The 11,914-nt window shown below is 38.9% G+C and overlaps 1 protein-coding gene across 1 annotated transcript in view; it reads left to right on the top strand.

Annotated features, from left to right (window-relative positions):
* Positions 1–11,281, top strand: part of LOC113229319 — a 26,384-nt gene extending 15,103 nt beyond the window's left edge. The window contains exons 2-4 of the mRNA XM_026462872.1: positions 4,407–4,530; positions 4,602–4,831; positions 10,474–11,281. Coding sequence (XP_026318657.1) covers positions 4,407–4,530; positions 4,602–4,831; positions 10,474–10,523 — 404 coding nt within the window. The 3' untranslated portion in view covers positions 10,524–11,281. The remainder of the gene's footprint in view (positions 1–4,406; positions 4,531–4,601; positions 4,832–10,473) is intronic.
* The last annotated feature ends 633 nt before the right edge of the window (positions 11,282–11,914 follow it).

Raw genomic sequence — 11,914 nt, 5'->3', positions numbered from 1 at the left:
CAACGATGTCTTCGTGCTTAGTTGTTACATAAAGGAAGTTTGAAACCTATTGTAAAACTAAATGTCAAAACGTTTCAAATGTGATTTTTTTTAATTTACCAACAATTATGTTTATTTGATGGATTCTGCTTTACTTAGACTTGAAGATATCATCGGCTGGTAGATCAGAGCATTCCGTCCAATGTAGCATTGACACGAACACAGACCCTTCGTAAGAACACTGGCTTTATAAGGAACCTGGCCATCGCTGAGTTTTGCAAATGAATCCGTTCGGGGAAAAGGTGTTCCTTAAGGGTGGTTGGGCTGATTTATACGTGCACCTTTCACCCTTTCTTTCTATAAAAGTATCTTTAATTAACCCACCCAAGGGCTGGTTTCCTGGTCCAACGCTGTCGGTATCCTGTCGCGAAGACCCAATCAACATTTATTTGGGGTTACGTATTTTCACGTGAAATATTTTCAAATTGTTTAGGAGACTGGTATTTGTCGTGTAAACTATTGAAAGATGCGGGAGCGATGTGCCGCGCCGCGCCCGCGCCGTCGGCAAAAAAACTCGCAGGAATCCGGTCGGAGCACCGCCTCGCACAACCAGCCAGTTTGTTGCAGAAGACACTCTCATTACATCTTTTATTTGCTATCAAGTGAAAAAGGCTGAATATTTACATATGCTTTACAGACTCTCGTCTATTTACGAATGTGTTAATCTAGTTAAGTTTCTATGGAGTAACGATTTGTTTGCACGTTGGGGAAACGCCCACGTATGACGCTTGCGTTTCATACCTAGCTGGGGCCTAAAACAGGGTCTTTTCAAATGATGTGAGATTACTAATTACCATTTCAACCTGCCGGAATGCTTCGTAACTTCAAGTTACCAACCTGTATTGTCCACGATTATGGCCTAAATATCCGTTCACAGTATAATCCCGCCCGACAATGGGATGTAGTTAGGTTGATATAGATACAGGCGTATAGCTTGGTAGGGGCGGATATTATTCTTAAGACCGCGGCCGCCTTAATTAAACTCTCGATTTAATTACGGTCTTCCCGCCCTGTCCCGCGCCCCGCCGCTGCCCCTCCACTGAATAACCTTTCAGCTCTGCTCTGTTCCACCTCGGTCGTCCCTTTGGTCAATTGCCGTGCACTTCATTTGCCGCCGCTGCGCGCTCGTTGCCGGGGCCCTTAATTACCACAATGCGAGCAAGACGTAACAGCAGTGCACCGAGCAGTTTAGTATTTAATACACAGTCTGAGTGGAAAATGCAGTCGAACAGGTTTCCGGCGCGTGTACACTACATCGCGAACGCATGCACGCGATACTGGCACCGCAGAAAGACGCTACGTTACTCAGACAGGTTTCGGTGGCCATTTGATGCATCAACATTATATTGCACATTCAAACCGCGATCGAAATTTGGAACTTAAAGATGCGGGACGATTAGATCGGAAAAACGTGGGCCATTACTTAAAAGTCGGGCCAAAGGAGCCGCGCGACAAAAACGCATAATGTCCGCGCTGTGGCGAACGCGACCCTGAGCTTTGCGCGCTGTCCGCCGTGCAGGCAAAAACCGCTCAATGATCAGATTATCTTCATCTATAAGTCAACAGAAATCCTACACGGCGTTGAGAACAGAAAAACGATTATAACTGCGTAAATTGATGGTATGTAATTGCCTATATCATTAGTGGTAGTACTTACCAACTGCAGACAGGTATTTTCAGAACCTTTCTTTCTTGGTTTGATGTTCTGCCTGCAAGAGAGTTTTTAATTTATTGTTGTTATAATATTACCGAAGCCTTCACTTCCTTTGCGGCGAATAGTCGGATTTTGTCACGCGTATTCGAACATTCCGAGCTTTGTCCTCCACTGATGATCGGCCTCCGGTCTTCCTGCACTCTAACTATAGTCACACATTTTCTATCGAGAATCGAAAAAACGCTATCATGGTAGCCATTTTGGAAAATGGCGGCAAAAATATTTTGACCCCATTTGCCTTTGCATGTCAGATTTCAGTTCGACAAAAACTTGTTTATTGCCATGAAAAGTTACTCTAGGTATCTAGGTATGTATATTATGGTCATGGTTTAAAATAATTTCGAAATGTTGAAGTTTTAGAAAAAAACTGGTTTTCTTCAAAACGAAAAACCTAACCTGAAACTTTACGTGTTACATATCGTGCGAAACTTTCTAGAGGGAGAGTTCTACTCCCACTTCACCGGTTTTATATGTAAAAAGTTATAAGTTCTCACTGATTGATATTACCATTTGTACGTCGCTAGTCCGCCCCAACATAATGACGACTATCTAATACATATACGTAAATGAATTCCGCGATGACAATGAATGGCTAGCCCTGTAAATAATTTGAATATAGTAATTTATAAAGTATTTTAAGAAGATATCAAATAAATATGCGTGGGCGGACGCGAGCCGACGAATGCTCGTACGGACTGATCGATAGGCCTAGTCTAGATCGCAATTCTTCTGTTGAAACGTTTGTTTGAGTCCGTTGCATTTCTCAAATTCATTTTACAATACTGTATCTAGAATGTGTCGCTTGTAACAAATTGGCAACAGCATGATATTTAGTAGCAGTAGAGCCACTTGTGAAAGAGTTCGTCTAAGGAAGTACTGTCACCTTACCTATTACCACCACCAATGTTGCCATTACTGCGTTCCGATTTGGAAGGGTAAGGTGTTCGGTGAAACTACAGGCACGTGAGACTTGTCAACTTATGTCCCGGGTTGAAGGGGACCTTAAGACCTTTGCTATTAAAAGCTCTAAGTGGCACTGCAACTGTTATGAATAGGCGTGTCACTTACCACCAGGCGTACGACTTGTTCGTCTCGTGCTGGTGAAATTATAGGCACATGGGACTTGACAACTTATATCTTAGGGTGACGGACGCCGCGGCAGTGCCCTTCACATCTTTGTGATTTATAACTCTGAGTGTCACTGCAATTGTTATGGACAGGCGTGTCGCTTACCACCCGGCGCAGGACTTGTTCGTCCCGTCACTTGGTATCAAGAAAAAAAACTATATATAATGTAGGCAGAAAGGAGGTTCGTTGGTTAACGCCCGGCCGCGTAGTTTTATTAGAGGTCGACTACATAAAATGAATAAAAATATAATATTTTTAAATAAAAATTTTTTTCAAAACTAAAAATGCTTAGGGCGCACTATAAGTTTCCGGGACTGGTCACTTACATAAACAACATTTAAAAGTAATTACAACATTTAAAAATTGAACTCTTTGGCTGTAGAATACAATTTGTTTCATCTGACTGTCACTTGTTTTTATATTGTGGGGTCATTGTAGAAATTGATTGTTCAAGTGTAATTTAACAGCTCAGCGGAGCTTTGCTCGGCTTCAAACTGCTTTTGGCGATGAAGCACCATACAAGACGATTATTTATAGCTGGTTTGCAGAATTCAAATGCGGTTGTGTGAATCTCAGTGGCGATTTCGTGATGGTCGCCTGTCCACTGCTGTGAACAACAAAAACATCGATGCTGTGCGCCGTATGATCAAAACAGAACAGGCATGTGACATACCCTGAGATTCGGGCATCTTTAGGCATAGGCATGAGTCAAATACAATCAATACTACATAAACATTTGGGTGTGAAAAAGCTGTGCTCTCGTGGATCCCACACAATTTGACTGAGGCTCAAAAAACGGATCGCGTCACTTGGTGTAATGCTATGCTAACCAGATTCAATGAAGGGGCGGCAAATTTACTGTGGGACATAGTAACAGGTGACGAAACATGGATTTATAGTTACGATCCCAAAACAAAGCAGCAATCGAGCGGATGGGTCTTCGAGATGAGCCGAAACCAACCAAAGTGGCGCGCGTGCAAAGTGCCTCTAAGCGGATGATTACTTCATTTTTTAATAAAACTGAACACGTGGCTACTGTTGCATTAGAGAATAGTTGTACCGTGAATAGTGATTGGTACACGATCATTTGTTTGCTGGAAGTTACTGATCAACTCCGTAAAAATAATCGTAAACGCCGTATCATCTTGCATCACGATAATACCAGTTCTCACACGGCCAGACAGACAAATGAATTTTGAAGGTGAACAACGTTGACCTTATGAGCCATCCCGCCTGACCGACCTGGCACCTTGTGACTTTTATTTATTTCCAAAAATTAAGAACCAGTTACGCGGTCAACGATTTTCATCACCTGAAGAGGCGGTCGAAGAGTATGAAAAATGTTGCAGAAATTGGCACGGAGGAGTGGCATAAATGTTTTCAAAATTGGTTCATTCGTATGAAAAAGTGCATTAACGCTAACGGAGAAATATTTTGAGAAACAATTAATTCATTTGTGACCATTTCTAGTAGACACCTTATTCTCGTTATTATTTTTAATTAGCATTTTGAAATGTGTGCGCAGAGGGCGTGCCGCTGGCATCACGCAATCTGCCCGCGTCGTTCTTTAATGCGGCGGCTGCTGCCGGCCTCGCTTCCTGCGCAGTCGACCTCTACGACTACGATCCCTGGCATCAGCACTACGGGGGGTGAGCTCAACGACCGATTTGTGCCCTCGGCCAGCAGGAGGCATTGGTGAACGACACGGCTTACCTTCCAGGTACGGACATGCGCACCGACACGCCGCGGAGTACCACAACATGGCGGCGGCGGCACACCACAACATGGCGGCGGCGGGCTACGGCGGGCTGCTGCTGTCGCGCGGCGTGCCGCAGTACAAGCCGGTCGAATGGGGGCAGCACGCGCAGCTGGACGCGGCGCACGCGCACCACGCGCCGCACGCGCCTCACCCCGCCGCCTGTGCGCCCTACTCCTACCCACCCGTACCCGGTTAGTGATACCTTACTTACTTCAGGTTTTAATATCGGTGACATTATTAATAGAAAGCATTCTTCCTGTTGGAGCAACGCGAGTGAGAGAGAGCTCTTCCTGTGAGACTTCCAGTCAGAATAATGCGAGTTCATTGATATCAAAGCATTTCGTTAATTCGGTCGTGTAGCGCGCGATGAAAGCACACAATAAATAACGGCAGCATAATGACAAAATATTTTTCGTGGCGGGCGCGCTTCTCGTTCCCGGAAAATATAGGTACCTAACATTTTAATTTTCAAAGAAATTCCATTCGCGTGGAGCACAGACATTTTAATTGTGATGATTTAGCGTTTCATCCGAGTGACAAAACAAAGCATTCTCGCTTTGTGGTTCCCTATCCGTCTCCGCCACGGTGCTGTTCCGGCGGGATCCGCGACTCAACGGCTAGCGAGCCGCTCGGTGTTCAACAGACGAGGAGGAGCTTCCGAACAGATTGACAGCGACCTCGCGCGGTTCGTTAATGGCGACGATTAAAATTAATTATTTCGTGGGGGGCACGGGGGTGCGGGGCGGGGCAACAAATTAAATTCTTGCGCCGAGCGTCGCCCCAGTAGTGCCGCGAGTTGCGGGGCCATTCTCCCCTTTGTCTTCCGGTCGGTTCCCTTCTCCGTGATTGATAGCGTACGCCTGACTCGCTGCCATTACTCCTGGACATAATTTATATCTACACATATGTACAATATATTCTACAGGAAACCGATTTATAATTGAACATAATAATTCTTAATAGCAGTTAATTTTGAGGCAAAAACTGTGAGTACTTTCACAATACATTTGCATTCTTGTTATAGCTTTATTTTAAAATTAAATAAGTATACTACCACATAGGAGAAGGTTCACCTATCTCTTCCAAGCATATAACCTAAAACCCTGTCCTTGAAGAAGACATGCGCCCAGCAGCGGGATGTTGACAGGATATAACAAATAAAATTCTCAACATCAAGGTGGACTACAAAGTTTCCAAATAATAATAAACCCTCCAAATGACCGAGCCATTTTCGCCGGAGACAGTTTTTTAAAGAAAAATATAAAAATACTTATACAGGGTGGAAATTTGAGACGGTCAGTAAGGGCAGCTACCTAAGCTAACCGCCATAGCTACGGGAAAATGTTTACTGTCCACGAATTTTAAAACTATTTCCATTGTCATTTTTAATTTCTTTTTGCAATTTCTGACATTTCTAGTAGGTACTTTTACCTCAGTTGGTCTCATAGTGATTTTTCGTCCTCTCCGGAAACGGGATCAAATGGTATGAAAAAAAAAAAATTCGTGATATTTGTCTTTTATCTTGCTGACTATACCGTTTTTTTTATTAAATGTAACTGCCAATCGAAATGTCTTTAAAATTCATGGATAGTCTTCTAGGATCGTTTTCCTGTAGCTGTGACAGTTAACTATTTATGGAAGATTACTTAATTGAAGATTTTCCTTGTCGAATTATGAAATTATGAACTATACAGTTAATATCTCAAGAATAGAACGAATTCAAATTCGAAAGTGTATCTGAACACTACATTCAACATTTTTTAAAGATAGAAAGATATGACATTTGTGTAAGTATCCAAACGTTTGTTCAATAAGGTCTTTGATATAGCCGTTGTTGATGCATGGATAAAAATCACAAAACAGGTATGAGGTATAGCTACTCCACATAAGTATAAAATTAGACTTCTTAGAAGAAACAGTAGAGCTCCTTGTGAAAGAGTTAGTCCAGGAAAATACTGCGACCTTACCTATTTCTGTCGCCAAGCAGAAATAGGTAAAAAAGGAAAAAGGTAGATGGACAATCGTGTCGCAACCACCAGGACCACGAATTGTTCGTCTCGGCACATGATACTTTAAAAAAAGTTAAAAGTTGCTCAGTTTTAAAGAATGGAAATGGTGTGTTTACATTTGTGTGCGACGGGCGGGGGTCGCTCCCTTACTTTACCTACACGTAGCATCTAATCTCGACTAACTTATCTATATATAAGTAGCTATATACCTGTATGTATAACTTATTAAACATGTTTTAATATGCTGCCTTTTGTATGAGAGAAATAATTGACGATAAAATACTTTTAAGTACATGTTACGTTATGCTTTTATGATTTACTACTAATTAACCTTAAAAGTAGTGTCTACTAATTTATTGGCCATTAAACGCAACTGAAGCTGATTTACGAAGGTTATTTGTTTAGTAATTGACGGAATATTTTACTCCTGTGCGTGCTGGTGTCTGTGCAAATAGGGTATTGTAGAGCGGTGGGCAGTGCGCGGGGCGGGCGGCGGGGCGGGAGGGCAGCGGCCGGCGGACAGTGGGCGGCGCGGATCGATGCCGCCCGCCCCCGCCCCGCCCGCAGTATATCACACCCTGTCAATTACCCTCCCGCACCCCTTTTGTCATGTAGACCGTATTTCTCATAAATAGTAACAACTTTGAATTGTAATTGTCTTCGCTTATTCTGAAAATAACATTGTTACGTATGTACGCTATTAAAATTATCTAAATATATAAATGTACCGTTGCACTTTTTGTTAGAGGTACTTAATTAAAAAAATACCATCTAGCTCAATTCAAAACCAAATAACTCTCGAAGTAGGTAAGTTTAAATTATAAAGAACTGTGTACTTAAATTATAATTTATAATATTTTTTGTTATTATAATATGCGTTCTACAGTTATGAGTACTTTTTTAGTTAACAAAGTCAAAAAAACAAGCATACAAGTCGTAAAACTAATTAGAAATGGTATAAATAAATTACTTACACTAAAAATTCAATTAACTTGCATTGCAAATTACTATCTAAGACACCGGTTTTCTGTATGAGTTTGGAAGATGTAGATTCGAAACTCCACAGACGATACTTGGAGAGATCAATAACACGATGCTTTGTAACGTACACGTGAGAAAACTCTGAGTTTATTTCTACTTTATTGCTGTTTGCTTTATGGTGGCTGAAATCTAGACTGCTATTTTTTTTTTACTTATTACAATTTTTTTTTAAACATCTAGTATAGGTTTTTTTAGCATTAGACAGAAGGAAATTATGGGTCTTTTATCATATCACGCGCCATATAAGTAATTCAGTCATTTTGTAAGCAAATTAAACGTATTGACTATATTCATGTTAATTATTACGTTTTTTTTACTAGTAGCATTTAATAAAGATTCACTGCAAAATTTCTGCCTTTGCACACTTAATCTCTTTCAAAGACTATAAAAAAATTAAAGAAGCAGAGGTTCCAAACAGTAAACGGAAACGTTTTATAAAATAATAACATATTATCGCATCATTTGTTATAAATTTTCACGATGTTTCTCCTTTACTGTAATTTTTTATCCGAAGGGAAAGGTTTATGATCACTGTTTTTTTGTTTACAGTTTTTCGAATTCTTAAAAAAAAGAAGTATAGTTTAATTTGGGTGTTTTTGTAACACCGCGTTATTCTAGAACCATCGATATTCATACGAGTAACTAGTTACCATAGCACACATAGGTACATTTAAGAGATTTTAGGTTTTATTTATTCGTAAAGCGAAAGTAAAAAGTTTTAACGCTCAAAAAACTGTTCATTCTTTACATAAGATTTATTTGTGAGATTGGTACTTAAAAGTTTGGGAATATAATATGAATATAAATTATAAAGTAAAAAAATGAAAATTGGAGTTAATAAGTCTAATTTTCTTTTTGCTTCGCAAGTGTTATGCCACATAGTGGTACTACAATCACAAACATTCGAGCCATTAAAACCACGTTGCTTGAATGTCCCTTTGTTCGGATTGCCTATTTACCGCCCTTGTGATACAATGTACTATTCCACCTCACTAGCTCGGAAAGGCTTTCTTTCTCATTAGAAATCTGCGCGCAAAAGAGCTTTTTGCACGCTAGCCGTAGAGGATGGAAAAAAATAGTCTAAGACGCTAGGGTGGGAAGGTTTTTGAAATTCGAATCTGACGATGGACTGTTGTGCACCTAACTTTTTCCTTCGATAAAAAAAATCATAATGGCATTCAATTATGTGATTTGTCGTACATTATTTATGTAATTTAGATCCGTTGGTATATTTTGTTCTTGTTATGGTTGATATTAAATTGACCACGATAACTAATTTTGTTTATTACATTATTTTAATTCGTCGAAGAACTAATATAATTTCAATAATCACACAAAATTATAAGTACAGCAAGAATAAAAATTGATGAAATGCAAATTCAGAACGCATCCGAAGATAAACTTTTTTTTTTACTAAAAAAAAATAATGACGCTTTCCGAAACGCGATTCGTCTTAAGTACATTAAGTATAATTTATTATTATTATTATTGATATTATTGATACTAAATTGACAACGATAACACTAATTTTGTTTTATTGGATTATTTTAATTTGTCGAAGAACTAAAATAATTTCGTTAAGCTCATAAAATTATAATAGGTACAAAGGAGAAGTAAACGTATGTGGTGTAAATTCAGAAAGCACGTAAAACTAAACTTATTTTTTCAAATTTTCATTTTAATCACTAAAATTTCAATACTTTGGATTGAATTGTACTCTAATAAATTGAAAAGAAACAAAACATGAGCGAGTCTCGAGACTAGCGGTGATCAAAAACTGATTTGTTATAGTTCAATTGTTTTTCCATATATCTTCATCTATCAATCCACATATATCTTCCCTGGCCAGCAAATTAAGCTCCGCTGCATACGCAGTCCGCAGATCATGTGAGCTTACCGATGTTAGTACTGCTAGACTAGTTTACTTTAGTTACTTCCATAGTATAATGTCCTACGGGATTCACACCAACTACCAACTCGACTTCAGCTAAATTCGCGCCGCGACATTGGACTTTTTTTATTTATATATTAAAATCTATATAAATACTGGTTTTATTTCATTTATTATTTTTACAAGGGACATAGACACTCATAGACATCATGACATACATAAATTTAAAAGTTTATTGTTTTATTTACAGAATTATAGTCCAGGCAAAAAGTTTTAACGCTCGTTATTATTCTTTCAATATTTTTTTTCTAAATATAATATCAATGAATTATAAAGTTTTTAAGTTTTATATTATTTTTTACTTTCTTTCAAGTGTCTGAGAAACGTTGTACTTATATGCCATAAGGGCGGAACAGCAATTACAAATGTTCGGGCCAACAAACTCCGTCCTTCTTTTTGTAATTGTCTACTTACCGCCTTTGTGACCATTTTTTTAACAAACTTCAAAAAAGGAGGATGTTCTCAATTCGTCTATAATTCTTTTGTATCTATGTTACGCGATAGCTCCGGCATTTGTGAACCGATTTTGATGATTTTTTGTTAGAAAGAGGGTATGTCGGTAATGGTCCCATTGATATTTAAAGAAAATACTCCACCTCAAAAGGGTAGTAAACTAGGCGATAAATCCGACGTCGCGCACTTTCAGGTAGCCGATTTCAATAAAACTTGGCAAATAGATGTAATTCTATGAACTTTTGAGGTCGGTTTTTTAGTACTCTCTACTGAGATTATTATGTTAAGACGTGATATACGAGTACGATACGAAAATATGATTTGTTAATATCCCAGATGTGCTGTAGAATCTTTATGATAACGTTTCGTGTTGTTGCAGGTCTGGAGGCGCAAGTCCAGGACACGTCCAAAGACCTGTACTGGTTCTGAGACCAGCGGCAGTCAGCCGCAGTTACCGCAGCGGCCTAAGGTCCCCTGCGTTGCTCGCGACTCACCGACACTGAACATCAAGCGTGTGATCACGAACATGTTGAACAAGCAGTGCGCGTTACACGTAATGCAACGCTATATTGTGAGTGTGCAGTGATCTAAAGTACTGTAAGCAGTGTGGAACGTTTGTGCAGACATTTTGAGAAGTGCATGTCTCATACTTTCGCCACTTCACTCTTGCACATTATCAAGAAATTACCGATATTTGATGACGCATGAGGTACAGATTCTCGCGGGATCCGTCAAGTGCGTAGTGCTGATATATAGCAATATATAGTACACTTAAAAATTGTTATATTGTCATCACTCAATCCACTCTCGCCCATGTATAAATTGCGCAGAAAAAACAGAAGTGTTCGGCAGTTATAGTTGGCGAAATATTGTTTGCACCAATTCGTCTTACTGCTTCATTTTTAGATTACAATAGGACAGAAGAGTGGACAATTTCAGTAACGCACGTGTTATCTGCATAGTGCAAACAAGTAGTTATACTTTTTCATCACATTTGCTCGTAAATAGTAAGATTGCATGGTGGCTATCTTGACTATAATGCTCCAAATAAAACCCTCGGGTCTTTTTCTTTTCATTATAGCCGTGGTCGGTAAAGAGTATTTGTAGCACGACATATTTCCTTACATAGGTCAGGTTGAACTTGATCAAGCAAGGGGGTTACTTAAAAAAACTGAGACATTCGCTTAAAATTTTATTTAAACAGAAATTTTATTGCAATTCAGCCGCATACTTCTTAAATACTTATTATTAAGATTTTTTTTTATTAATTTATTTATTTCTGAAGAAAAGTTTAGCAAATTTGTTTTACATACGATCATGGATGTATGCGAAGAATTTAGAAAAAAACGAAAAACCCACCACTTGCAAAATCCATACCTAATTGTTGTGTTGTGAACCATATTTATGTTGTAATTATTTCCTCGCAAATGTGATTAAAAACATTGTATGAATCACGGATGGCGGATGGTAAAAAAATCAATACTCGAATTATTAAAACCCTCAGCCTTTGGGTTCGGGCTTCTAATAGACCCTCGTTCGCAATTTCTTATATACCGTTCTGTTAATACACAATGTACTATTACGCATTGGCACTTAATTCTAAATTTGACAATCTTGCGTAAACAACTTATTGAATTAGTAAGAAAACAGCCGGCAGTCGATATTTTACAACGTACTTACCTGCTGTTTAAAAAACGACCTTATTATTAAAGAGATAATTGAAAACTAGAATTCAGAAAAAGCAACTCATGACCGGTACGACGGATTAAGATCGTTAAATCAGTGTACGCTATAATTAAAAGAAGTGTTAATGGTTTTAT

The sequence above is a fragment of the Hyposmocoma kahamanoa genome, unplaced genomic scaffold, assembly GCF_003589595.1.
Source record: "Hyposmocoma kahamanoa isolate Upper Pololo Valley unplaced genomic scaffold, ASM358959v1 303, whole genome shotgun sequence".
NCBI lineage: Eukaryota > Metazoa > Arthropoda > Insecta > Lepidoptera > Cosmopterigidae > Hyposmocoma > Hyposmocoma kahamanoa.
This window is presented reverse-complemented; position numbering and strand designations above follow the sequence as displayed.